This window comes from Halichoeres trimaculatus, unplaced genomic scaffold, assembly GCF_033239565.1.
Source record: "Halichoeres trimaculatus isolate MK-OKI-2021-1 unplaced genomic scaffold, fHalTri1.1 fHalTri1_scaffold_20, whole genome shotgun sequence".
Classification (NCBI taxonomy): Eukaryota; Metazoa; Chordata; class Actinopteri; order Labriformes; family Labridae; genus Halichoeres; species Halichoeres trimaculatus.
In genome coordinates, this window is record NW_027437198.1 from 23,034,453 (window position 1) to 23,059,735 (window position 25,283).

Below are 25,283 nucleotides of genomic sequence, written 5' to 3' on the forward strand. Positions count from 1 at the left end.
ATTGGTTTAAATCAATTGTTCCTCGCTGGAGTTTTGAACAACACAGTTACTGTGAGATCCTCTTTGCACAGGTACGACTGAGTTACAAAATACGGTAACTCCTATTTTATTTGGTAATATTGTAATCAATGCGATATTTTAAATCATTTACATCTTATTGACACATTACCTTGGCCCCTAACTATTTTGTTTTTCTCTTTGAAATCTAGTCTTTTCAAAAATTGTTACAAGGGGTTGACTGTATGCATGAAGATGTAGAAAGTCATCCAAACTTAGCAGGAATATGTGAAAACTATATTTGAAAACTTGGCCTCTACTTAAATAATCAGAAAAGGATTATTTAAATTATTAATTTAAAACTTGAAGCACACAAAAAGCATAGCAGTTCTTTTACAGTTTTAATAGTGTACATCTGTTTTTTACATTAAACATGATAAAAACACAAAAGCAAATATAACACATCTCAATAATTAAAGTAAATAGGGCAACAAAATAAAAATAACATAAATATTATAATTACAATGATCCAGTGTTTGTTGTTCCCAGCTTCTTCACTGGACATAAGCTAAAACAAGCTACTCAATAAATGAACATCCTTTAACATAAATGACAAAGTAACAGCTTAACTAAACACATCATGTTTACAGGAAACAAAACATAGTGTTTCATTTATCACACAAAAAGAACACAAAGTTTCAGTTCACAGGGTAAAACAAAGGAACGAGGAAATGTGTCTCCACACTTCACCTTCATCAGCACTCCTCTTCGCAGAGGCTGCAAACACAGCAGATATAAACCGACCTCTGTTTAAATGCATCTATGGTTTGTACATTCAGTTTGTATTGATACGGTGTGCAATTCAACTGTATCAGGAGGATTAAAAACATCTCATGAAAGAAAACCTTTCACTTCCAACAATCATGTTACATATGGTCCAAATGCTATAATGTCATGCATTTAGTTCTTTACAAACAATAATGGGTCCTTTGAATTCCTACAGGACCTGGAATAGGAGAGAAGCAGCAGTTCATACAGGGTTTAACATGTCCATACACCTGACACAATGTGCAAAATAACAGCTTGGAGAGATTGATAAACACCTGAAGGATTAGAGCTGGGTGATATGAGAGAAATTATGATAGATACATGTCTTCCTTTACCTTCCCAGTTTTTACGCTATGTTTTAAAGTTAAGACCTTAAAAAATGATTAAAACCATGGAATAGCAGTTATCTGTTAAAATGTGTCTTCTCCACCCCTGTTGGTGACATGGTACCTGGGAGGAGGGTTTCAGTCTGACCTGAGTGCTGTTTCTGCCCTTCAATGACTCAATCTGCTACATGTGATTTCCACTCAGTCATATCCTTGAAGCAGTCTCTGTGTTTCTGTGAGGAAGCCACAGCATTCAGACAGTTTCTCTGCTCACCACCTTGTCTGACTGGCTACAACGTTCCAGGACTGATTCCTGTCCAGCTCTCTGCTGCACAGGTGAGAGCTCTGTCGAGTCCACAGGTGGGGTAATGCTGTGTGAGGAGCACAGGTCACAAAGGTCAGGAAGGCTTCGCTAAAGATGAGGTAATCCCAGCTCCAGTCTAAGGCGTGTTTACAGTACGAGTAGCATTGTCTTCTTGACATTTTGGCATCGTAAACATACAGAACATAATCATCCATGCATGTACTGTAGACGTCACACACTTCACTTCAGATGGGCAGCTACTGATCGGACCTTTGGAAGGTGAGTCACTTGAAGCACAAAGTCATGATGTTGGTTTTTAGCTGATGATTGGTAACTTTTAAGATTCTCCTCAGAAAGCATCCTTGATGTTCTTTAGCTGCCGCACAGCCAAGTCCACTGGAAGGTTGAATTTAAGGTGGCTGATGCGGCCCAAGATCCTGAGAGCTCCTTCGAAGCCAGTTTGGGCCATGTAGCTCCAGGACTGGTAGTGTGGGTGGATCAGAGTCCCGGACTTGCACACCAGGTTGAGCCATGACACCAGTCGCTGCTCGTTCAGAGCCATGCACACCAGCGCTTTGAACTCGGTGTCCGGTCCTCGTTTGTAGCGCCCGTGCTCCTTCAGCACTGTGTGGATGGCCCACAGCAGGGACTGTTTAGGAGTGATGGTCACTGGACCGCCACCTACAGGCAGGCTGAAGGACTGCGAGAGCTGGCGAGCAGGTGTCTCCACAAAAGCCTTCCCGTTTTTGGAGTGGTAGAATTTAACAAAGAGTTCCCACGGATGCATGTTCTGTGCGGCGGGTCTGTAAGGCAGCAGGCAGGAGATGGGGGCCAGGACTAGGCTCATGGTCTGGGAAGGTGCAAAAAGACCGTGTGCCAACAAGTCTTTGAGAGCGATTGAGAGCTCCTTCCTCACAGCTGTCGTGAGCTCATCCCGGGGTCCCAGCAAAGTGTTGCTGGTGTAGTTGACGACGTGGTCGAGGGCGGGCTGTCTGCAGGAGCCCAGCACTCGCACCTTATCCACAGCTGCTTCCAGTCTCTGCAGCAGGGGCCCATAGTCCTGCCCTGGAGAAGAAGACTCCTGGGGCCACATGCTTGGAGGAACATGTCCGGGTCCACAGCCAAACTGACTGGCAGCAAATATCTGCAGCACAGCAAGAGCCTTCTGGATCAGCTGCAGGCCGGTTTCTCGAATCTTCTGGGCCTGCTCTGGGTCCACTGCAGGGAGGTGGAACAGAGGTCAGTTATGCTGGACGTGGAGTTTACTCAGTGAAACAGTACAAACAGATTGAGCTGACCTTTCTTCTTTGCTCCTGGAGTTCTGCTGTTGCTCCCTGATGCTTGTGTCTGCTGGCCTCCTCCATCTGATAGGAGAGGGTTTCCCACCTCGTCTGTTTGGTGAAAAACAAAAGCATTTACGGAAGAATTAAGACAATCATGAAATCTAAGCTGAGACTTTGAAGGAACATTAAACTGATCCAGTTTCTTCTGTGTACCCTGGATGAAGTTGATGAACATCTCCAGGTCTCTGATCTGGGTTTTGAGCTGATCCACCAGCTGCTCTTTGACACGAACTGGGTTCACAATCTGAGCGATGGCAGCGTCTACTCTCTGTCTCAGCTCTTCAGGGGTGAGATTCCCGATGTCTTCATTTAAATTTACATCCAGCTTTTTGATCAACTCGTCGATAATGACCTGAAAAATATCAGAGTGAAAGATGAAAATAGACTTATTGTCAGGTAAAGAAAAGATTTCTCCACTGATGGAGGCTCTAAGTCAGGCATGGACAAACTACGGCCCGGGGGCCACATGCGGCCCGTAAAACGTTTTAATCCTGCCCGCCGAACTTGAAAAAATTAAATGAATAAACCTTGTTAATGTTTTATTTTCCCTGCAATTCTGATGTTTTCCCACTAGATGGCGCACTGTAGAGACATTGACTTTGTTGATGTGAAGCGTAGGCCTATTACTCCACATTTGCACTTTACCCTCTGACCCATCAACTCTTCTGTAAAGATGAACAGACCTAAGAAGAGGGAAGTGGACAAAACAAAACTCATTGAAACACATGGAAGTGCGGATATGCGTGCGGATAAGATGGAGTGGATCGTCAGCAATCTGTTACTTATAAAAAAAAACAACTCAGGAACATGTCTGTATAAACCTTCAATGTGAGTTATTTGTCTAATTTTTATACAGAAATGTTAACATTTAATATCAAAATATCACACAAACAATTTTGACACAATCTTTTAATATTTTTTGTTTATTTCATTTTTAAAACCAGGACAGAAAAACCGCGTTTTTCTGTAATTTCGTTTTTCTGTAATTTCGTTTTTCTGTTTTGGTTTTAAAACAGAAAAACAAAAAAAAAAAGTCCCTTTTTCATTTTTTTTTTTTTATTTTGTTTTGAAACAGAATAACAAAAGAACGAACCATACACGAATTCAAAATCCCATTATAATTCCATTCTCTCATATTATAATTTTAATTTTAAAACAAAATCAAAACAGCAAAAAATAGACCGTTATTTGTTTTCTGATTTTTGATTTGAAAATGAAAAATTGAATAACAAGTCGTTATCCGTTTTCAGATTTTGGATTCTAAAACGGATATGGAATGAACGAATGATACCCTGATAGAAGCACTCCATCCATCTGCTCCTGGTCCGGCCCCTTTGTCAAATGTTAGAACCCATTGTGGCCCACGAATCAAAAAGTTTGCCCACCCCTGCTCTAAGTGTTATAACACATATTTATTGCTGTAGGTGTGTTGATAGATAACTCTGTCTCTCACAAAGTTCATTATTTCTCTTATTGTGTCATCAGGAGCAAATATTAGTAAAACAATAAGCTCAGATGATGCGTAAGGTAGAGATTAAATATAGTTTGAGATTTCAAAGTAAAAGCACCAAATTAGAGACAAAAAGCAGATGCAGCGGATTTGATGTTGTTTAAATTAGGGAGACTTTTTAGGTCAGTTTTTTAACAGAAAATCCAGAAAAATATGAAATATTCTCAAACAGGCTTTCAAACATATTGACTGCACCCTCACACTGAAGCCTGAGGCGCTTTAACTCATGTAAACACTACATTATGTGCTCGACGTAACTGACAGGTGAGTGGGGATTACTCAACAAAAGCACAGCCTCTCTCATACTGTCGTCATCTCCTCTAACATTACAAACAGTTTATGATGCAAAACAACTTCTTCATGTTCCCACCTTCTGCCTCTCCATGACAACAGACTGCGGCAGTGAGTCGTAACTCCCCTCCTGATAGGCAAAGCGCTCCAGATCATCCAGCTGTGTCTTCAGCTGGAAAATTAGATCCTTCTGTTTTTCCCTCTGAGCCTCCAGGCGCTCACGCTTCTCTCTCTCACTCTGGTAGCAGGAGGAAACACACAATGACTTTAACATGTGCAGACAGGGAAGGCCTGAGTGACCACAGGACACAATGTGCACAGATATCACTGAAGGGAGCGTTGTACTAATGGAGTCACATTGCTGTTTTATCTTGCGTCACAAATCAAACATTCAGAGAAAGACATACTCACCAGCTCTCCCTGCAAGAAGAGCATGTAAACAAGAGAGAAATGACGTGAGAAGGCCTCGAAGGGGAGACACAGTCATTGCAAACATTTATGATGCACGCTTTTGATCGAGCTAAGAAGAAATGTAAAGACAATAAGAGTAAACAAGGAAGGAAGCAGGCTGCGTCAACATGGCTGTGCACACAGAAGGCGTCACTGAACAGTCAGTGACCTGCTTCAGGCCTTTTCATTAAGCAAGCAGTGCTGTGAGTCAACACCTGTAGCAGGAAGCAACAATGTACAAGCGAGATAAGAGATCTATGGAAATCAGTGAGCAGTTTGAAAACGTCAGCGGCTGTAACACCACGAAAACTCACCAAACATCTCTGTGTTTACATTTATATTTGTGTTTAAAGTGAGTCTAATGTGGAGATGTGCTCCATGCTGCACTGAGATGATTTTTTCAAGACTTGTTTCAACTAATTAACTCAATTATTGTTGTTGTTTTGACATTTCTCTTGCTCAAATTACTAAATACCTGCTAAAAAATAAAGATAAGAAATCCATATTATTCATCAGCATACTGCTTCTGAGGCAGACACAAGGAAACATGCAGGTAAATGTCACATATCTCACACAAACAAGGAAAATACGCGAAACTAGGGGAAAGAGTGACAACTTTAAACAAAAATACAGCAAAAAAATTATCTGACAGCTTTTTCTGTGCATTAAAGTTTGGTTTAGGATGCTTGTATTCTGCTTTAACAGGCCCACACTTGTCGACGTGTACGGCGGTAAAATAACTCTAAATACTGAAGGGAAGGAATAGTTGGATCACTGCAGTTTTATTTGGGGTTATAGTATCATACCACAAGCCTCACCGAGTTCTCCAGGTGTGTAGCATCCTGGGCTCGGCAGCCCACGACGTGCGGGCAGCCCCTGAAAGCGAACTCCTCCAGCTCCGCCAGCATCCTCTCCTTCTCCTCGCTCTGGGCGTGAACGATCTGCTTCAGTCGGAACTGTACCTGAGCAAAGTGCGAGGTGAGAGCGAGGAGGGACGAGTTTAACAGTTCCTGCTCCTCTTCCAGCTTCTCCAGCCGGGCGGCCATTTCCTCCTTGTTACCCGAGGACGAGCCTCTCAGCGTCGGCTGGCCGGTGATCCCGCTCTCATCCTCGGGGCTTGCCACAGCGCCTACCGGTGCCCATCGCTCCCCTGCGCCGGCCAACACAGCCTCGCTGTCCGAGGCTGACAGCTCCTCCGTGGACATACTGGGTTCCCGGGTTCACTCACGGATAGAAATTGAGTCCCCGGCTCACCAACAGTCTGTTTCTAAAGCTTTGTTTTCTTCCGCTACGGAGCCAACGACAGGAATCAGCAGCTGAGACGCAGGTGCAACGCCATCTTTGGAAGGATGATTCATACGTCAGAGTGGGGACACGTAAAGTTTGACGTAGGTAGAAAGGTACCGGAAAAGGAACTTGTTAACTACAGAATAAAAGAATTCAGATTTACATAAATTTATAAAGTGGAGGAAACGATAATCAACACGTAAATGGACCGAGGTACATTTTACCAGTCTGTTTCCGAGGTAAAAAAAAAAAAAAAAAAGACACAAACAGAAACAAGAAATCAAGCTGTTTTTTTCTGTTTTGTGCAAAATAAATAAATAAGAGAGAAGAAAATATGCGAAAAAAATGGCCCGTCATTTTTAATTTATTATTTTGTTTGTTTGTTTGTTTTCACACACAAAAAAAATGAAAATTCCACTTTATATTTTACTTTGTTTGTGGGCGGGGCTTTGAAGCCTGATAGTGCTGTGCCCTTCACAATAAAAGTCTTTCTGGAAGGCATGGAGAACCAGACTTTTTAGTGCATTAATGCACTAAAACCCCATACCTTACCCTAAAAATAATCTTTACAACAGACCCACGACTTTTTAACAACAACAAAAAGTTGAAAGTTTTTGGTCTGTTGTACAGGTTATTTTTAGGGTTAGGTATGGGTTAGGTTCATTTCAGGAGAAAGTGTTTGGGCTAGGTTTTTAAGGCTTGAAATGAGCTCTACATTGGTCCAGTGCTTTATTGTTTTGAAAGATTACAGAGTTCAAGGTAAACAGAGAAGAAGAACATTAGGTAGGTTATAGTTAACAAATGTAGGGTTCTGGTGCACCCTTGGCCTGGTCTCTTGCATGTATCAGGGGATGTGATGTTTGAAAGGGAAAGTGGCAATTTGAAGGAGTCCAATATTTCTTGGGTGGGTTTAGATTGAAGCGTGTGATGTTGAGAGGGCTGGTGCGTGGATGAGGCTTACCCTCAAAGAAATCTTTCTGACTCAATGTCTGCACTTGCCTTGTACAAAGGTTTCAGAGGGTATCCCTTTTCAGTGGCTAACTTTATCCCTTTTTGTCCTTTTAGTGACCTGTAAGACTCATTATATGACAATCAGGAAAAACTCCTGCTACAGCCAGCCGGACAATTCACAGAGCAGAGGCAAAGAAGTCTGTGGCTTGGAGCAGGCAGAGAAGAAAAAGGTTAGGCTGCCTATGGACTAGATAAGCTGTGCATAACACATAACTCTTGTTTTTATTCAATGACATATTTACAAAAACTTGTGAAAATGTAAAAAATTGCATTTTACACACATTGATTATTCTTGCTAAAAAAAAAAAACTGTGTTATTAACAGTGCAGTAAGACTAACTCTTGCCTGTGTCGGGGCTGTGGAAGAAAGGGGCATGGTCTTGTTGACTGGCGTCACAGCTGACCTAATGTTGAAAGTGGAGGATTGGGGCTGGATGGATTGTTAGGCCTCCAGCTTTCAGACTCTAGGAGCTGTCTGAACTCTGCAGAACACAATAGGAGGGACTGGAGAGGAACTGAAATTACCAATTAACACATTGAAGAGGCTACGTACAGGTTCACCCTCTGGAAGAGCTCCACCAGCCCTGTATGACACTGGAGCAGCTAAAAGACATTTAAAATCCTGCTTAATACATGGCTCTGGTTATTTATTGCTCTGTTTGCTGTGCTCTCTCATCCATGTGTGGAATGTGTGTTTTAAAAAATAAAACTTGTAAAAGTCTGTAAAACTATATATATACTTTATATAAAATGCTCTCTTTGTATTAAGCGAAACTGCACATTTTGATAGAATAGAATAGAATAGAATAGAATAGTATAGAAAATACTCTATTTATCCCCAAGGGGGAATTCAGGAGTCACCACAGCATTTAAGAAAACAAAAGTAAGAAAGAGTATAGAAAGTGCAAAAGGTCCATAAGAAATTAGATGACGACATTCCGTCCACCACTCTCCAGCCAAGCCAGTCTCCACCTCCACAGGGTCCAGGACTGAGCCTCCCCAGCAGTAAATTATACAGCAAATTATACTTTGATGTATCATTTGTGGGGGTTTCTCAAAGCCCCAGGAGGAGTAGCGAGACATAATTTTGACTGGAAGATGATGAAGAAAAAAAGAGGCAAATGGAAGAGCATTAGGGGCTCACGACTTCGCCACAAGCCCCTAATAAAGACACAGGAGAACAATATGTTGAAATGCTGAGTCAGCAATTCAACATAATAATAGATAAACAGGAAATGTGTTGGGTACTATGGGGGGCAAGGAACTTCTGATTACAAACTGAGTGTCTACCTTACCAAAATCCTTAAATGTCTCAATAAACCATGACTGTAATGCTTTGTATTTTTTCCTAATTAAACTTGATTGTTCGATGTTTCAATAGATCCTAAAAAGGTCCATCATGAATCTGTTTTATAACTTTATGGCTTAAAAGTTATGCATTTTACTCATTTTAATCTTTTATTGTATTATTTCTTTGGACCAATGCTTATTGTATTTTTTTCCAATCCTTTCAAAGCACTTTGAGCTACATTTTATTATTATAAAAAGTGCTATATAAATGAAAGTTGAATAATTATTCAACCTCTAAATGTGATGATTGAATAAATATTCCTATTTTCTCAATTCTCAAAACAATATCAGTTAAACTTTTTATTATGTAGTTGTTAGAGAATCAGAGAGCATATAAAACCAATGTAGCGGAAGTTAAAAAATTCTGGTCCTAAGTTGAAACTTCAATTTTGAAAATATCAGCCGGAAATTCTGTGGACTGTTGTGATCTTGACAACTCTATTGGTCGTAACGAGCTATGCCACTCTTTGTTAAGTAAAGTGGCTAAAAATCTTGCTTTAGGACAAGATCAGTTTTATTAAATGGTCGGTATCGTTGCCGCTGATGAACTGTGCCTCTCTAAGTTAAGTAACTGGCAACAGTTTTCTTTCAGGACTACTTATTTCGTAGTTAGCTAACGCTAGCGTGTTAGCTGCCCAGACAACAGCTGCAGTTCGGGAGGATGTCGCTTCACGGAAAGAGAAAAGAGATCTACAAATACGAGGCGCCATGGACGGTGTATGCGATGAACTGGAGCGTCCGTCCCGACAAACGGTTTCGGTTAGCTCTCGGGAGCTTTGTGGAGGAATACAACAACAAGGTGCGTGGTGTGGTTATTCATACGCTAACGCCATGCTAATGTTAGCTCCTCTGCGCAGCACCGACAAAAACACACTTGATATTTTTTTTCCTTATTGTCCCAATAGAAGATACCATACGAAATACCATATCTCTTTTTTTCTGCAGGCTCGTCTTTGTGCCATTAATAGTAATTTCCCTCAGTAACACTACACGTAGCTAATGCTATTTCTGACCCTCGCTGCCCCGGAACGGAGCAAATAACAGGTTCTGTGTTTGACCCCGTCCAGGTTCAGCTGGTGGGTCTGGAAGAAGAGAGTTCAGAGTTTGTTTGCAGGAACACATTTGACCATCCGTACCCCACTACCAAGATCATGTGGATCCCAGACACCAAGGGGGTGTACCCGGACTTGCTGGCCACCAGTGGGGACTATTTGCGCATCTGGAGGGTGGGTTACCTGCTTATACGAGACCATATATCGCAACAACTACTATAGTTGGTGTATCGTATTCATCTGAAGTCTATTTTTAACATAGATTTGTACCTATTTGACATTTTTTGGTGTGTTGTTAACTGAACTGTAGTACAATACCTAGGGATGGGTACCTTTCACATTTGAAACGATACGGTACCGATTCCCGGTACCTGGCAATCGGTATCGGTACTCAACTGTACCAATTTTCGGTACTTTTGTGTGTTGGTGTGGTAAAAAATATCAGCATGTTTAATAATAAAATGTTATTTCTTTTCTATTTTACATATTTATTCTTCAATATATAACCTTGCAATGTTGTGTTCATGTCCAGCATGGAAAATCACCAACTCTTCCACTCCCTTACAGTCGCAAGGATGCATTAAGGTACCTAAATATGGTACCTTTTGATTTTACGTGAATCGGTACCCGCTACTTTTGACAGAATTTGGTCGGTACCAATAAAAGTACCTAATTCGGTACCCATCCCTAACAATACCCCGTGGAAACTCACCTTAAGTCTAAATATATCTTTATCCATAGCTTAAAGAAATATTTCAATGTTTAATTTAAACCTGATTTCAACTTTGATAAAATCCTTGCACTACGTTATTTATTATTATATTTTTCTATTCTTACTAAAACTGGCGTGGTCAAATCAACATTTTACAACAAACTGGCTAATGATGGCTTTCTGTTTTTCATGCAGGTGAGCGACACAGAGACACGCCTTGAGTGTTTGCTGAATAATAACAAAAACTCAGACTTCTGTGCACCCCTCACCTCCTTCGACTGGAATGAAGTTGACCCCAACCTGCTTGGTAGGGGACGCATAAAGAATATGATTATAAACTAGTCTTTGATGCTCTTTTGATTTGAATGTTTAACACTTTTTTTTTTTTGTCACTTTTCTTCAGGCACCTCCAGCATTGACACCACCTGCACCATCTGGGGGTTAGAGACTGGTCAGGTGCTGGGACGAGTCAACCTGGTGTCAGGGCATGTGAAGACTCAGCTGATTGCTCATGACAAAGAGGTATGGGTCTGAGAACAATCACATTTAACACAATGTCTGAAAATATAAGCGTGTTAAGCTCCTTGTCTGTGTGTGTCTTTGCAGGTGTACGACATTGCGTTCAGCCGTGCAGGAGGAGGAAGAGATATGTTTGCCTCTGTGGGAGCTGATGGATCTGTCCGCATGTTTGACCTGAGGCATCTGGAACACAGCACTATCATCTATGAAGACCCCCAGCACCACCCACTGCTCCGTCTCTGCTGGAACAAACAGGACCCCAACTACTTAGCTACGATGGCCATGGATGGCATGGAGGTGAGCTGTGGATTGTTTTTATAAATCAGAATTATGATTATGAATTTTGATGGGCACCTTGTTGCTTTTTCCATTCAAAAAATAATATGTCATTTTTTTTTTGTTTTGGATTTCTCACATCTTTTCTCTTTCACAGGTGGTGATCCTGGATGTACGTGTGCCTTGCACCCCGGTGGCTCGTCTGAATAACCATCGCGCGTGTGTTAACGGCATCGCATGGGCCCCTCACTCCTCCTGTCACATCTGCACTGCAGGTAAAGACCTCACATTTTTTTTTTATCAGATGCTCTTCCTTTATTCCGCTCTTGCTAAATATTCCTCTTTATGTTTTCTCATCAGCTGACGACCACCAGGCTCTGATCTGGGACATCCAGCAGATGCCCCGGGCGATTGAGGATCCCATCCTGGCTTACACCGCCGAAGGAGAGATCAACAATGTGCAGTGGGCCTCCACGCAGCCCGACTGGATCGCCATCTGCTACAACAACTGCCTGGAGATCCTGCGTGTTTAAAACCCACGAACACTTCATGAAGGCGAGGAGGGGTGTCGTTTCAGATCTGGACTTAATTTTCACTCCTCATCGCGCTGCTTTGAGTAGAAGGATGAGGTCACCAGTGAACTTCCTGAACGCGTTTGGAGTGCGACACACCTGCTCCACGATAACCTGGTTTACATTTTCTCTGCATCTCTTCCCTCCATTGTTCTTTATTAAACGTGTTAGAGCTCTTATTTATTTTGCTCACAAGGTAGTGTTCATCTGCACCTGCACTGCGGCTGTAAGAAGCTTTGAGCAGTTGTCTGTTCAGTTTTTATACTTGTTGGTGTGATTTCAGCTGGCTGTGAGATTATCTTGAAGGGTTTAAATGTTGTGTTCAGCTGTTTGTCTGTAAAGGTTGATACAAACCACTGAAGGTGGCGGAAGAAGACCTCTCTGGTAAATAAGATTTTGACTCATCAGATCAGTACTATAGTCTTGTTTACCCCTGTGGCAATTTTTTATCAAAATGCTGTGTCCAGTTTGATAGTATGGAGACTCAGTCTTGAGCCCCCTGTTTCTATTTTGAAGTAAAACTTGAGAGGGATTCATACAGTCACTGCAGTGGTGTCTGTCATCAAACAGTGTGTTTTAGTCCAGCTGGTGATGCAGTAATGTACAGCAACTCTCACAAACCTACCAGAGCAACGTCGTACAGCCTTTTTAGCTCAAACTTACTCTTCTTTCTTCTTTTGTAGAAAATTGTGCTTGGAAAAAGCTGCGTTTTCTTTGTGTTAGAGTGAGCTGTGAAATGGGAGTAGAATGAACCACCTTACTGACTGTGTCTGCCTCTTATTTCTTTGTTGTTTTCAATTATTAAAGGGTCATGTCCTTGTAGCATGCCATTACAAGGCGAAATGTACATACATATAAATATATCAACTTCAGATGTTGGTAAGCCAAGTGTTCATGTCGTAGCTTTTTCATAAAGTTTATTATTGAATTTGCTCTAATAAATTGTATTCCTCCATGTCCTAGGAACAAATTTGTCAGTGCAATGTTTTGTTTCTGTTTTGACTCTCTTCCCTCTAAAAATGACTGAAAGCTGAGGACTAAAAATAAATACCCCTTCTGCTCTTTAAATATAATTGTAACCAGCAAAAAACTTAAGTTTTCAGTCGATTAAATTATTATTTTAACATGTGGAGTCTTTAGAAGGGACAAAGGCATTGCCAAACTCAATATTTGAATTTGTCCTTTCTTATCTGACATTTCCTGGAGAATTGATACCACTGAATAGTCAGAAGTGAACAAACTGAATATGAACTTTTTTTTTTCTAACTAAGCAAAAACAAGAATTTATGCCTTGATTTTATCAGTTCAGAGTTTTTAGAGCTGAATTGACAGATCATAGTTTAACATTTCCAAAAAGGATAAGAAGGGAATATTCTCAGATGGCTCGATGACGCACTTCAAAATATCAAGAGGCCTTCCTGGGGATGTAAGCTTTTCATGAAATTACGAGATTAGTTAGTCAAACTAGGGGTGATGGATTGTATAAGTAATGAGGGGGCACCCGGATTTGAACCGGGGACCTCTTGATCTGCAGTCAAATGCTCTACCACTGAGCTATACCCCCTTCTGCATACTCACCTAGAGTATATTGTTTATTATAGGACTAAGTTTCCAGTTCCACCTTGGGATAACAAAGTGTGTGTGTGTAAGAGAGAGATTATCAGCGTGTGTTCGAGAGTAAACACACTTCTGATCAACATTTTGCTCAACATTCTCTCAGTATGTTTCCTCACCTCGTTACTTTCCTTGGTCTTGATCTCTTCCTGTCCAGCCGCTCCCAGTGCACCGTCCGGGAATGGATGATCTTATTTACATGTCCTTTTAACAGGGAAGCAATAATGCTGACAGTTTCAGTATCTATCACTATGACCACAAGATGGAGCCACACCATTTTATCCAACAGCTCCAGAAACCTGCTCCGATTTCTTTCCGTGACCTTCTTTGGCCTTTTATATCAAATTTTAAACAGATTGAGGCAGATATTTAGCTTTCTTTCCTTTGCATGAGCTCTTATGACTGTTCTTCTACAACTAAAGCATCAGACACATATAATGGAAAAAGGCAGTTTATTGCAACACACAAACAAAAATTACCAAATAAATCAGTAAAGAGAACAAAATGAATTCAAACTGATATTTTAAACATATGTGATAGCTTAAGATTTGATATAATGAACAGCATCAGGCCCTGGATACAGCTCTGCTTCAGTCATTAAACACACTTTCATGTAAATCACGTCTGGTACCGTCTGTTAAAACACTTCCTCTCCTCTGTACGCATTATCTATATCTCTGTAAATGATCGTCACATCTCTCATCAGCTCCCAAAGACAGAAGTTAAAGTTTCATTCTAACAACAAAACAACATAAAAACATTCACACAAACACGTAACATCAGAAGAATACTGATATTCAAATAAGGAGCAGGTTGGAAGTATAATTTAAGGAAAGTGTGGATGCTTTGGAAAGTCAGGATAGAGTGATCGTACAAAGTGGTTATGGGAGAGTTTGAGCAGATAAGGCGAAGATGAAAGATGGATCTTTCCTGCTTCACGATGAACAAAAACCCAGAGATGACGTCTTCCCTCTGGTTGAGGACCAAGGTGGATTGTGGGAACAGGGGTATGGTCATGTCATGGTCAACGCAGCATCACCAGGCAGACAGGCTGGGGGGTTAAATCTCTGTTGCGGGCGTCAGTCTGGAGCTCCTAGCTGGGAGAGAGTGCAGGGCTGGGCTCGGTGCTGATGCTGACCAGACACTCGCTGGACTTGAGGCTGGCCAGGGACTTGGAGCTCGGTAAGGAAGCCAGAGAGCCGCACAGACCCAGCATGGATGGAGTGTCTTCTTTTCCTGACAGAGAGGAAGAACAGTGAAGAGAACAGTGCTGAGCACGCATACTTCAAGCTGCCCACATGAGCTACCATAAACAGGCCTCAAGCTTTGTCTCCATGAGTATGTATGTACATGTGCATGGGTGGCTAGCACTGAATGGCTTTCATACACTAGTGGAATGGGACTAATACAATCCTACTCACGCAGGATTACTGTGGCTTCACAACATTTTTCCTGCAGGGTTAATGGGGTCGTTTTTACCTGGTGCTGTCCAAACAGCTTCTCCGTTCTGTCTTCCATCGATCTTCTGGCAGTCGGAGCTCAGAGTGACTTCACCGGAGAGCTGCTCCAAACTGTGGAAACTCCTCCTTAAGAATGACAAACATACCTGAGGCACAGATCTGTACATAGAGAGCAGGTGTAAGCACATAGAGTGAGTATAGTGTGAGCTCACCTGCGGAAAAGCTTGACATCGCCTTGTTCGGTAGTGATGGTGGACCACTGATTGACCAATGGGATGGAGAAGTCTTTAGCCAGATGGGAGGAATCACAGGGCATGAGGGCAGAGCTGCAGGAAGCACACAGTATATACACTTGAACATAAATAGAAAGAAAGGATTCAATCTAAATTGCCAATCTTCGATTTTTACAATACGTACGATTTTTAGCTTGTTTTTTTTTTAACACCAGATCATAGAAAAAAGTTAAATGATGATGTCTACAGACTACAGGCGGTTCTCAAGTTACAAACGAGTTCTGTTCTTATGACGCGTTATACCCTGAAATTCACTTTTTTTTTTTTACCCTAAATATCTAAATAACTATCCAAATACATGTATTATACTTCACATTCAAGGGAATGACGCGAAAAAGGTGAAGATACAAAGAAAATTACGGAGCACAACACATCGCTAAAGACTGCGTGTCACTGCATAGCTGTGTATTCATACGCGTCAAAAATTAGTTCCCATCATAGGAGCTTACAACAGAGCGGCGTAACTTTGAAAACTTCTCTATTTTTTTACGTACATATATCTTTTGGTGTCGTAAAGTTGAAACGTATGTCGAGAACCTCATAAGTCGAGGACTTCCTGCATATCAGGAGCCATATTTTCCCATAAAATCCACATCATGTGAGTCAGAGAGAATCATTTCGCCCTCTGCTGGAGAAAAGTGGTAATTTTTTCTAATCCAGTTTATAAAGAAAGGTTGTGTCTGAAATAATTCACTCATTTCCTTTTCACTGCTTACTATAACGTGAATGAGATGTAGTCGGCTGAGCTAAAGCTAAGCTAAATTAAAACAACATTTCCGAGACTACTCACTCACTCGCCAGCCGCTGACAGTGACGTAATAACTCTTGCGTCGCTCAAGGACGGCTGGGGATTTACAGTTGTAACTTTCCTCAAACACTGCAAAACAGTGTTTATTTCAGTGATAACTAATATTACACTTAGATTATTTTTTACAACAGCCAAATATAAGAGAAAAATTTATCACACGTTATTTTTAAACAAATAAACCATATATTTGCGCGAAATTTATGCTGTATTTGAGAATTACAAGGTCCAGTGAATGCATCACCCGCGATTAACGGTTGAGAGGCTAACGTCCGTGTTGTTTGTTTCTCTGTTCGAAGTTGTGAGACATGTGAGAATGACCATGCTCACTCAGATTTCGGACAGCACTGCGTGATGACTGATTTTGGACACAGCTAAAGACTGAAATGACTTATTTGAATTTGAAAAAAAAAAGACAAAAAATCTTGATTTTGATTTTGTCAAACAAAAAATCCCAATATATTGATTTTCGATTTTTTTTCTCCCACCCCTTGGAGTTGTAGTTATTTTCTTACAGTTGCGCTTGCAGCTCTAGCACAATGGCCTCCAGCTCCTTCTTCTCCTGCTGGCCCTGCACCGTCAGCTCCTCCACCTTGGTTCTCAAACACTTATTCTCCGTCTCAACGTTCTTCAGCTGTGACTCTCGCAGACGCACCAGCTCCTCCAGATAACCCTGCAACAGCAAAATAAGGAGTCAGAAGTTTGTGTTCAAAACGTTATGAACATGAACCTTGTGTTTCTAAGTCACCTTCTGAGCGTAGACGATCTTAAACCTCTGCTCCATCTTGCGACACTTGTTGCTCCAGCTCTCCTCGTCGGTCACCAGGGGGATGTAAGGATGCTCTGGGACACTCTCTTCGCTGTTGCTGCTGTCCACGCTGCGGCGGTCCTCCTCATCACTCAGGTAGTCATAGCTGCAGAGAGGAAAAGGAAGAAGGGCCTCAGACTTCTCAGGGATATGGCACTCACAGTAAAGAAACAGGATGAACTGGGATGACCTGACCTCTGAGTGAACTTCAGGTAGGGTGTGTAGTCGATCACCGCTGGAGATTTTCCATCCAGAGTCTCCCCCTTCAGACAAAAGCTGCACCAAAACAAGACAAGACACGTCCAATTATTGATCTATTCCTACATTTTCAGAAACGTCCTGTGCTCAAATGGTTTTCACCTGAAGTCAATAGCGCTAAGGCCAATCAGCATGCCCGTCAGCACTGTGGCCTCCTCTCTTAGCATGATGGCGCCATCATCGTAGAACCTCCTGCGACAAATTAGCAAGAAATGTACATGTTTATAATAGTATTGATTGCTGCAGGAGTTATTGTCTAACATCTCCGTCTTATCAACTCAAAACGAACAGAAAACGTCAAATGTGTGATATTAAAATGGGGGAAATGGGTTTTGCGGACTGTTCCTTTAAGAGTTGCTCTGACCTGGTTGTTCTTGTGTCCCTCAGAGCAGTGGACACATACTCAGAGAGACGTTTCTCCATCAGCGCCACTCGAATCCATGCCCGCCCCTGCAGCACAACGTAGAAAGTGAGTAGGAACAGAGGGCCCTCTCTGCTGCGCTGGCTCGCTGTGTCCCACACACACACACACACACACACACACACACACACACACACACACACACTCAGTCATACACACATCCCAGCACAGAAATATCCTCACCTTGGCTCCTGATGTGCTGATGTTCTCTATGTTTTCAATGCTTGCGATGCAGTTGTTCTGCACTTTGCTGCACGCCAGCCGGATATACTCCCAAAAACTGCGCTGTCCATCCGAGCTGAACCAGCTCCCTGAACCTGGTCCGAGATTCACACCCAGCAGTGAGTCATTTCACAGATTCATCAAACAGAACAGCAGACACTGTAATACAACTCTGTTTGCAGAATAAACTACACAGGGATTTCTTATATTAAGTTTTCCTGTTGAGAATTCAGTCTCGCACACATATCCGTCAACCTGTCCTGTGCCGTATGTTACCTGCAGTGTTACCTTTGAAGCGGTGGCTTAGGATGTGCTCTAAAATGGCCGCAAAGTTAATGAACTCCTCGCATGAGTCATCTATGGGCTCTGTTGTGTACTTTTCAAGGAGAGTCTTTACAGAGAATCTGAAAGAGAAGAGCACAGAGACAGAGGAGTTAAAACAACATGCTGCTTTGGAGAGAATTTCTGCACAAGTGAGGGGTTTTACTCGGTATGTGCTGCAGAAGCCCATGAAACGCAACCGTGCACTGTACTCGATCAGACAAATGTAGTACTGTATTTGAACCCTGCAACAATAGCAGGGAGGAGGGTGCCTTCTTTTTTGGGAACCACGCCATCTCATCACACTGAGGTCACCCCAATTGTCTTGTGTACTGCACAATGTACCCCTTCAGTGCTTTGGCAGTGTTATCCTGAAAACAATACAATTAACCCCCTGTCTCTGCGAGCCTTTGTGCATGCTATGTGCCCAGGTCCCTTTGGGTCTCGGCTCTCTCATCAAAGGATGATCAAATAATTCCCTCCCCCTCATCTGTACAAAGTGGTCTGATCTATTTAGGGAAGCCGCTGCTGCTGCTTCAGTTTGGTTTTTGACCCTACACCATCCCCGTGCTGCACTACAGGCAGTGATGCTGTTTGCATGAGAGGAGCTGGGCATCAGGCACGGGCTCGGGCTGACTGCCACTGTTCCGATGGGCAACACTAGCATTACAGAGGGCAAGACTGCCCTGGCAGTAGGAAGCACCTCCATAGCCAGGGGAAAGACTACCGTCTCCTTAGGCAACTCCTCCATCTTCAGGGGAGTGACCACCACCTCCATGGGAGATTCCACCATCGAAAGGCAAAAGACGACTGTGGCTCTGGGACGGGCCAGCTTCAGCCGGGGAACTACAACAACCTCCTTCCGGAAAGCCTTGATGTCCAGGCGCAAGAACACCTAGATGGAAAGGACCCCTGAAGCCAGGGCGAAGACACCCAAGGCAGCCAAGCAGTCCAAAAAAGACTCTAACAATGAGTGGAAAACCACATTCTCGTCAAGCAAGACCTCCTTCACCAAAGGCAGGGTTTCGATCCTGAGGACTAAGTACGCCATCTCCTGGGGCAAATACTCGATCTCCTGGAGCAGAACAACCATAACTTTGGGCAGCAGCAGCTTAGCAGTGGGCACAACCTCTGTTACACGAGGAGAGACCACGAGCGCTCTCACCACCTTGACCTTGACCCATGGGACCAAGTCTGTGTCTGTGTTCAAAACCACCCTCATCAGGGGCAAAGAAACGCACAGCAACATCTACTGGAATTTTCATACATGATTCCTTCACACACTTTAACACCCACGGATGTTTGTATCTGGTCAGATTTAGCAGGTCAGTAGTATTAGTTTAAAACGCTGCTATGTTTGTGATTAATGTGTTCCAGGAATCAACGTGGCGTCACCTGTTACCTTCGGATTCCTAACTTAGAGAAGGGCTAAATGTAGACGTAATGAGATTTCAATCAAGAGCGAGGTCTTCTGCAGCCGTGCAGGGGGAGTTATGCAAAGTGACAGTGACGAGACGATGCTTTATGGTGTGTCTACGTGGCAGGGAGGGAAACCGTGAAACGACCATGTGAGATGTTTATGGAGAGACAAGAGATTGTGTGTTTTTCATCAGCACTGCTGTCCTGTGTAATGCGCATGTCCAGCCATCAACATGTCTTCATCTTGGGTGTAAATGTGGCATTTTCTGTTTGTGATCATACGATTGGTTGATGTTGTAAAGTCTGCATGCATAAAAATAACTCTACTGCACTGTTGTCTACGAGGAAACACAGATTTGAACCAGAGACGTTGAGTCTGGTTGATGTAACAATGCTTATAAAAGTAACATGTCTAAACAATGCTTGGCTTGATTGGTTTGTAAATAGGTCTGGGTTTCTAAATGATTAAATAGGGACTCAGATAAGGACTTATTTGGGACCAACTGAGGGAACCACACCCATATGTTTCAAATGGAAGGATATAACCGTTAAAAGGAAATGAGCAATCACAGCTACATGCGGAGAGCAAGGACACATTTATCCTTTCTTTTATCAAACCTAACACTAAGAGACTCATTTCACATATGGTGTATACAGTCATTCACATAGGCCATGTCTACAATCAGAGGCTATAGGGAACAATGGCCCAGAAGAAAGTGATGTCACCGCAGATAGCCCCCTTTCCAACAATGTGTCCTTCAACCGTCCGGTGTCGTCGTTGGGATGGTACAATCACTCCACTGTCCCGTTCCGCCCAGAGAGGCTGTGGCCACCTACGGCTGCCTCTGTCTATTCACGGGGACACATGGGTGGTATGTGGCCTTCCAGAGCCCACGTCGATCAGCTCAACGAAGGCATTATGTGACACGGGGGTCGTGCTATCCACGCTTAGCATTCTGGTCTGCTCTGGATCGTAGCTGATGTTACTATTATCCCCGTGGGGCTGAGCAGGGTGCGCTGCAAGAGTGTGTGATGCTTTTCGCCAAGTGAGCTCGGAAACCCTGCCGTCGAATCTGGGTCAGGACGAAGAGCTTCTCCCCAATGGGCAACACCAGCTTCACCGAGGGGAAGACGGCCTTAACCCTGGGCAACACCACCATAAAGAGGGGCAAGAGCAAGTTGGCCATGGGGAACTCCTCCATCTCCAGGGGCAGGAGCACGACCTCTCTGGGCTCCTCCACCATCACCAGCGGGAAGACCAAGATCTCGTTGGGTGGTGCCTCCTTCAGCAGAGGCTCGACCACCACGTCTTTTCGGAAAGCCCTTTTCCCCAAACGCAAGACGCTTTAGATGAGAGGGGACCTCATGGAGGGGTGGGGGGACTGGTAATAAATGTCACACGAAAACGGCGCCATGACCGAAAACATACGGACAACACTACTGCATCTCCACGGGATCCAATCCAAACGGGGGCCAAAACTGGATTAAATTTGCTTTTGGACCTTTGACTTGTTTGTTTTCATGCCGGATTAACCAAGAAAACAGGTCAGTGGCGTCTTAAATCTGTCTTGCAATATGATCAGCAAGGAGCAAGTGGGTTAATCAGGTTTAGGGGTTTAATGGAGCTCAAGAATCTGAGGTAAAGTTTGAGCAAGTATGAACGAAATGACCTAAAAGTCAACCTGTATGCAGATGATGCAGTTTGTTGATCGACTGAAATTTCTGTGTTGAGCAGAAACGGAAAACCAGACCAGACCTGCTCCTTTGACTGTCTTATGTTTTCATTGAAGGAATAGAAATGTTATGAGTAGAGCTAGTCATATGTTAGACTCAGACCAGTTTAGAAACCATTGCTCAAAAGTTAAACCTCTTGTTTGTTGGCGTTAAACTGATATAATATCCAAACCAGATGAGAGTCTTCTAGAGGCCTCTCTGTTGGCCTTATCTGAAGAGGCTCATTTCAGCAGATGTTTCTAGTACTGGTTTGAGTCCTTTGATGTGAGAGGGCATTGCTGGCATGCCTCAAATGCAAATGGATGAAGTGGAATGGCAACATGCTCTTGGTACGATTTGACACTGAAAAACAAGCGCAGGTCCTTCTGACAAGCTTCTTTTGTGCCCCCTCTCACTCAGCCTGGATCTCTGCCAAGCCCACTCTCCGCTCCCTTTAAATGCCCTCTTGTTCTCCTCTCTCGCGCCTTTACTGTACTTACACAAGTCTGTTTGATCCACAGCATCACCTGAGATACTCACATTTATCTTTCTCAGCCTTGTCCTATCCCCCTTAGTCATTTCCCTGACTCCTCTCCCTGTCTCTTCTTCTCCTTCTTTTGTCTCTCCCTGTAGTATTGGCATAAGCAGCAGGATCCGATGACACTGGCGGACTCCTCGCTGGCTGCAGCATTGTGTAACACCAGCCAGTGCTGTGTTTGTCATCCTGGACGGTCGGGGGAGAAGTTCTGTCCTGTCCTGGATCAGCAGAGAAAGATCTCCCTGTATCATTTGGGTTCTCCCTTAGTGAAGCGTCCAGGCTAAGTGTTTCATGGTTAGAGGAGGTGTAGAGCGATAAGTGGGAAAGAAGGACAGGAAGGGTGTTGGTCTGAGAAGCAATAAGAGAGTGAATCAGATGTAAGATGAGGAATCACAGGGTGTCAGAGAGAAATCGCAGAAGGGAGATTTCTACGTGAAAGCTGCAGAAACTTGAAGAAACTAAACAAGGACGTAGTTACTTTAAAATGAGCCCCCAACTTGCAGGAGCATCTCCAAAGCCACGCCCAGGAAGAGCCCTCACCCCCACCCCTCTACTCCCTGTGTCTTCTGTTTACAGCTGGAGAGACATCACCTCGGATCCCACCTGTCATGTCTCACTCATCTATTTATGTTTTCTTAGGTTCAACCGTGTCCACAGCAACACAGCTCCTCCGCTCATGGACGACAGCGTGAGCGCTCTTAACCAAACTCAAGCAACAAAAGAGTCCGTTTTAGAAGCAGCAGGTGACCTTTGACTATTGATCTCCAACATTTTGTCACATTCAGCTCAGACACACAAAGTGGAGTCGCAGACAAAACCTCCCAGACTGCAGAAAATCTCGGCCCGGCTATGATGAGATGATACCTGTTGCTATTGGAAACTGCACATGGATACAGTAGATGAGGATGACACTGCTGTCACTATGGACATGGTACATATCAACCAGTCTCTCCAAGGCCAAAACCAGAAAGTTCCCTCTGATTTTTTTTTATGCTTTCAGGTCTGAAAATGAAACAAAAATCACAATTTTCTGTTGTGATTGAAACTTAAAACATCTCAGACAGATTTTGTTGCATCTCCCGACCTGACTGCAGTAGTCTCTCTTTTTTTTTTTCTTTCAGTTTATGATGAAACACTCTGTAATTTGTAACATCATTAAGTCCCTGACATGAAAACTGTTCTTTGGGCAGGTTCAAATATTTGATCAGGTTTCCTTTATTGTACACAAATGTCTATTGCTGTACACGTGTTTCTAATTCAAGTGATGTCAGTATGATTCTGTAAACAAGCCAGTGAAACATAGTTAGGACATTTGTAAGTTCCTGTGCCTGATTCTGGTGACCAACATGAAGCCAGATCATGTAAATCTTCTTTCTTTACCCTTAAACTGACCAGAAAAGAAGCTTCCCACAAGAAGACGTGAATCAGGAAATGAAAATGTTAATCTCTGTGTGTGCAGGTGGTGTTTTAAACATGTATGGAAAGAGTCAGAGTTTATAAATACACACATGTAATAAATGGATATAAAGGCTTGGTCAGGTGAACTAATAAAGCACTAACATCAGCTGTAATCAGGCCGTGTGTCTCAGCAGCAGGATCCTGTTTCATGATTCACCTCCTGCTTTAATGCACAGCCAGAGGCCTGCTGCTGATTCAGGATCTCTCTCCAGTGAGGCAGTGCAAACTCACAACAACCTTTGACTACTTGAATCAACTCTGAAAACAGAGCGGCATCAAAGAAACATCCAGAACGGGGAGATGCAGATCAGACAGCAACACTGCCACGCCTGGGAGAAGCTGCCCTCCTCCTGAACCTAATCAGCGTCACGTTGTTCCTTGGAAAATGGAAGGAAACTGTTTAGTAAGCGTAAGCTGACCGGGAGCTTTTTTGATATTCATTTGTGTCTCGTCCTGTGCGTTTGTCACTAAAATGCTTAAATGATTAAATAGGTTTTAGCTCAGTCACTACAAACTGAACACAGCAGTCTCTTTGTGGCCCTGCTAATCTTTCTCTGTGTTGTAAGTCCCTGTGAGTACTTTTCTTTCTTTGCAAGCATGCTGTGTGTAATGTTGAGTGTTTTGCTAAACTGTACATGTCACTAAAATGCAGACAGAACCTTGGACAGAGAGGTACTGGAATAAAAAGGATTGATTGTGTGTTTATTTGAGAGTCTGGGTGTTATTTCTGCAAGAAGACACTTTTGCACACTGTAAACTAAAAATGATTATGGTGCAGAAGCTTGAGGCTGTTTCAAATCCTACAAGTAATATCACAGAGTGTTAAATCTGAATAAAAAGAATGATGATGGAATAGATTGAAGGTGTTATTTTGATTAACCAGGTCAGAAAACATGACTTACTTAACATACATATGCTACCTCGATTATAACTGTAAGACAAGCCGGTGTGACATTTTAAAGTGACTCATAGAGATCTAATTTTCACGGTCGACTGAGCACCAACACATTTTGAAGTCTTGACCCCTATCACAGACTCCACAGCTCCAATGTCTCCCAAACTGTTGGAGAAGAGAAAGTGATTTATCGGGGTCATATTTCATTGTCAGACCTGACATCCCAGTCTATCAGCGCTCACTGTTCTGTGCAGAACTGAGGGCTACTGATGGGGGGAGGAGTCCTTTCACTGCTGCCAATGTCCTTGTCCCATACAGACACACGGACTGACTGTGATGGAGGAGGAGACCTGCTGTTGCTCTCCAGCTCCATCCAAGGCTTGGCAAAAATAACCCACTGCTCTCATTAATGTCACTTTAAGACAAATTACCAGAAAGGTCACACATGAATCAGATGTCTCAATCTGATAGAGACAACAGACTTCCTTCTGATGGTTTGAGAAGCATCAATAAATGTAACATCAACCAGATCATCTTGAGAGGAGTGTACCATTTGAGTGCATCAAGGTTCCTGTGATTTGTATTAAAAAAAAAAAAAAAACAGCTAAGGATTAAATGAAGCATTGATAGAAAGGGGGTGGGATGGTAAGGGTATGTGAAGGTGAAACGAACCCACGTCCCTTCCATCCCCACTGTTTCTGGAATTATTTTGCATCATTTTACATCTTTTTCGTTTCCCTCCACAATTGTTCACTCAACATTAAAAAGGAAAACAATGAATTTGTTCTGATTGCAGACAGATAATAAAATTATACACGTAATAGCTTACAGGGACAGGTATTTGAGGGTGTCGTGATGTGTACCTGCAAACCGTGATGAGGTTTTTTCGCTCCACTCCGACGCTCCTCGCAGACGCCTTTTTCGATGTCAGACCCATAGCCATTGCTGTCTGAATGCAGCCCGACTCCATCCAGCGCCGGCCCCGGGGCCTCTTCGGGATCCGTGTCCAGGCCAGGACCCCTCCCTCCGCGTGTCCTGCGTCCTACAAACACCCGCTAAGCTCCGCGGGGAGCCACGGATGCTGATGCTGGAGGAGGACAGCAGAAAGCGGCGAACAGAATGAGATGAGAGACGCTAACAACTTCAATTTCCGGTTAAACCTTTCAAAATAAAACTCCAACTACTCATGTTTGTTCCGTAGATGCTCATTCAGTAGCGCCTAAAATAAAAT

At 43.0% G+C, this 25,283-nt stretch overlaps 4 protein-coding genes and 1 non-coding gene across 7 annotated transcripts; 2 read left to right on the forward strand and 3 right to left on the reverse strand.

Annotated features, from left to right (window-relative positions):
• Window positions 1-447: 447 nt before the first annotated feature.
• rundc1 (RUN domain containing 1) lies at window positions 448-6,414 on the reverse strand. Its single transcript, XM_074696832.1, has 5 exons — window positions 5,868-6,414; window positions 4,679-4,837; window positions 2,952-3,150; window positions 2,754-2,846; window positions 448-2,673 (listed from the first exon to the last, which is right to left on the reverse strand). Exons 1-5 carry the CDS (start codon window positions 6,252-6,254, stop codon window positions 1,805-1,807), a joined length of 1,707 nt encoding a protein of 568 aa, XP_074552933.1. The 5' UTR covers window positions 6,255-6,414; the 3' UTR covers window positions 448-1,804.
• A 2,695-nt stretch (window positions 6,415-9,109) lies between these two features.
• Window positions 9,110-12,797, forward strand: dcaf7 (ddb1 and cul4 associated factor 7). Its single transcript, XM_074697655.1, has 7 exons — window positions 9,110-9,495; window positions 9,764-9,922; window positions 10,656-10,767; window positions 10,864-10,982; window positions 11,067-11,276; window positions 11,413-11,530; window positions 11,616-12,797. Exons 1-7 carry the CDS (start codon window positions 9,358-9,360, stop codon window positions 11,786-11,788), a joined length of 1,029 nt encoding a protein of 342 aa, XP_074553756.1. The 5' UTR covers window positions 9,110-9,357; the 3' UTR covers window positions 11,789-12,797.
• A 522-nt stretch (window positions 12,798-13,319) lies between these two features.
• Window positions 13,320-13,391, reverse strand: trnac-gca (transfer RNA cysteine (anticodon GCA)). The gene has a single exon. It is a non-coding gene; the product is annotated as a tRNA-Cys (tRNA).
• A 485-nt stretch (window positions 13,392-13,876) lies between these two features.
• rundc3aa (RUN domain containing 3Aa) lies at window positions 13,877-25,200 on the reverse strand. 3 transcript variants are annotated; one of them, XM_074696126.1, is made up of 11 exons: window positions 24,916-25,200; window positions 17,997-18,112; window positions 17,670-17,803; window positions 17,430-17,515; window positions 17,168-17,257; window positions 17,003-17,083; window positions 16,748-16,913; window positions 16,515-16,672; window positions 15,114-15,227; window positions 14,921-15,027; window positions 13,877-14,677 (listed from the first exon to the last, which is right to left on the reverse strand). In XM_074696126.1, exons 1-11 carry the CDS (start codon window positions 25,020-25,022, stop codon window positions 14,535-14,537), a joined length of 1,302 nt encoding a protein of 433 aa, XP_074552227.1. In that variant the 5' UTR covers window positions 25,023-25,200; the 3' UTR covers window positions 13,877-14,534. The 3 variants fall into 3 exon arrangements, with proteins under 3 accessions (XP_074552227.1, XP_074552226.1, XP_074552225.1); XM_074696125.1 differs by having other exon boundaries at window positions 14,921-15,024; window positions 17,985-18,112; XM_074696124.1 differs by having other exon boundaries at window positions 17,985-18,112.
• zwi (zwilling) lies at window positions 18,504-23,862 on the forward strand. The gene is made up of 2 exons (XM_074696128.1): window positions 18,504-19,354; window positions 21,795-23,862. Exon 1 carries the CDS (start codon window positions 18,680-18,682, stop codon window positions 18,926-18,928), a length of 249 nt encoding a protein of 82 aa, XP_074552229.1. The 5' UTR covers window positions 18,504-18,679; the 3' UTR covers window positions 18,929-19,354; window positions 21,795-23,862.
• Window positions 25,201-25,283: the final 83 nt, after the last annotated feature.

Bases quoted from the DNA above. Each gene is read 5' to 3' on its own strand.
- rundc1 (XM_074696832.1), bottom strand. From the start codon at position 6,254: ATGTCCACGGAGGAGCTGTCAGCCTCGGACAGCGAGGCTGTGTTGGCC. The intron at 4,838-5,867 runs GTGAGGCTTGTG...TCCTGCTACCAG, and splicing joins CTACACACCTGGAGAACTCG to AGTGAGAGAGAGAAGCGTGA. The intron at 2,674-2,753 runs GTCAGCTCAATC...ACCTCCCTGCAG, and splicing joins TCCAGGAGCAAAGAAGAAAG to TGGACCCAGAGCAGGCCCAG.
- dcaf7 (XM_074697655.1), top strand. From the start codon at position 9,358: ATGTCGCTTCACGGAAAGAGAAAAGAGATCTACAAATACGAGGCGCCA. The intron at 9,923-10,655 runs GTGGGTTACCTG...TTTTTCATGCAG, and splicing joins ACTATTTGCGCATCTGGAGG to GTGAGCGACACAGAGACACG. The intron at 10,768-10,863 runs GTAGGGGACGCA...ACTTTTCTTCAG, and splicing joins AGTTGACCCCAACCTGCTTG to GCACCTCCAGCATTGACACC.
- zwi (XM_074696128.1), top strand. From the start codon at position 18,680: ATGGGCAACACTAGCATTACAGAGGGCAAGACTGCCCTGGCAGTAGGA.
- rundc3aa (XM_074696124.1), bottom strand. From the start codon at position 25,022: ATGGAGTCGGGCTGCATTCAGACAGCAATGGCTATGGGTCTGACATCG. The intron at 15,228-16,514 runs GTAAGAAAATAA...TGCTTCCTGCAG, and splicing joins CTAGAGCTGCAAGCGCAACT to CTCTGCCCTCATGCCCTGTG. The intron at 15,028-15,113 runs GTGAGCTCACAC...GTCATTCTTAAG, and splicing joins GATGTCAAGCTTTTCCGCAG to GAGGAGTTTCCACAGTTTGG.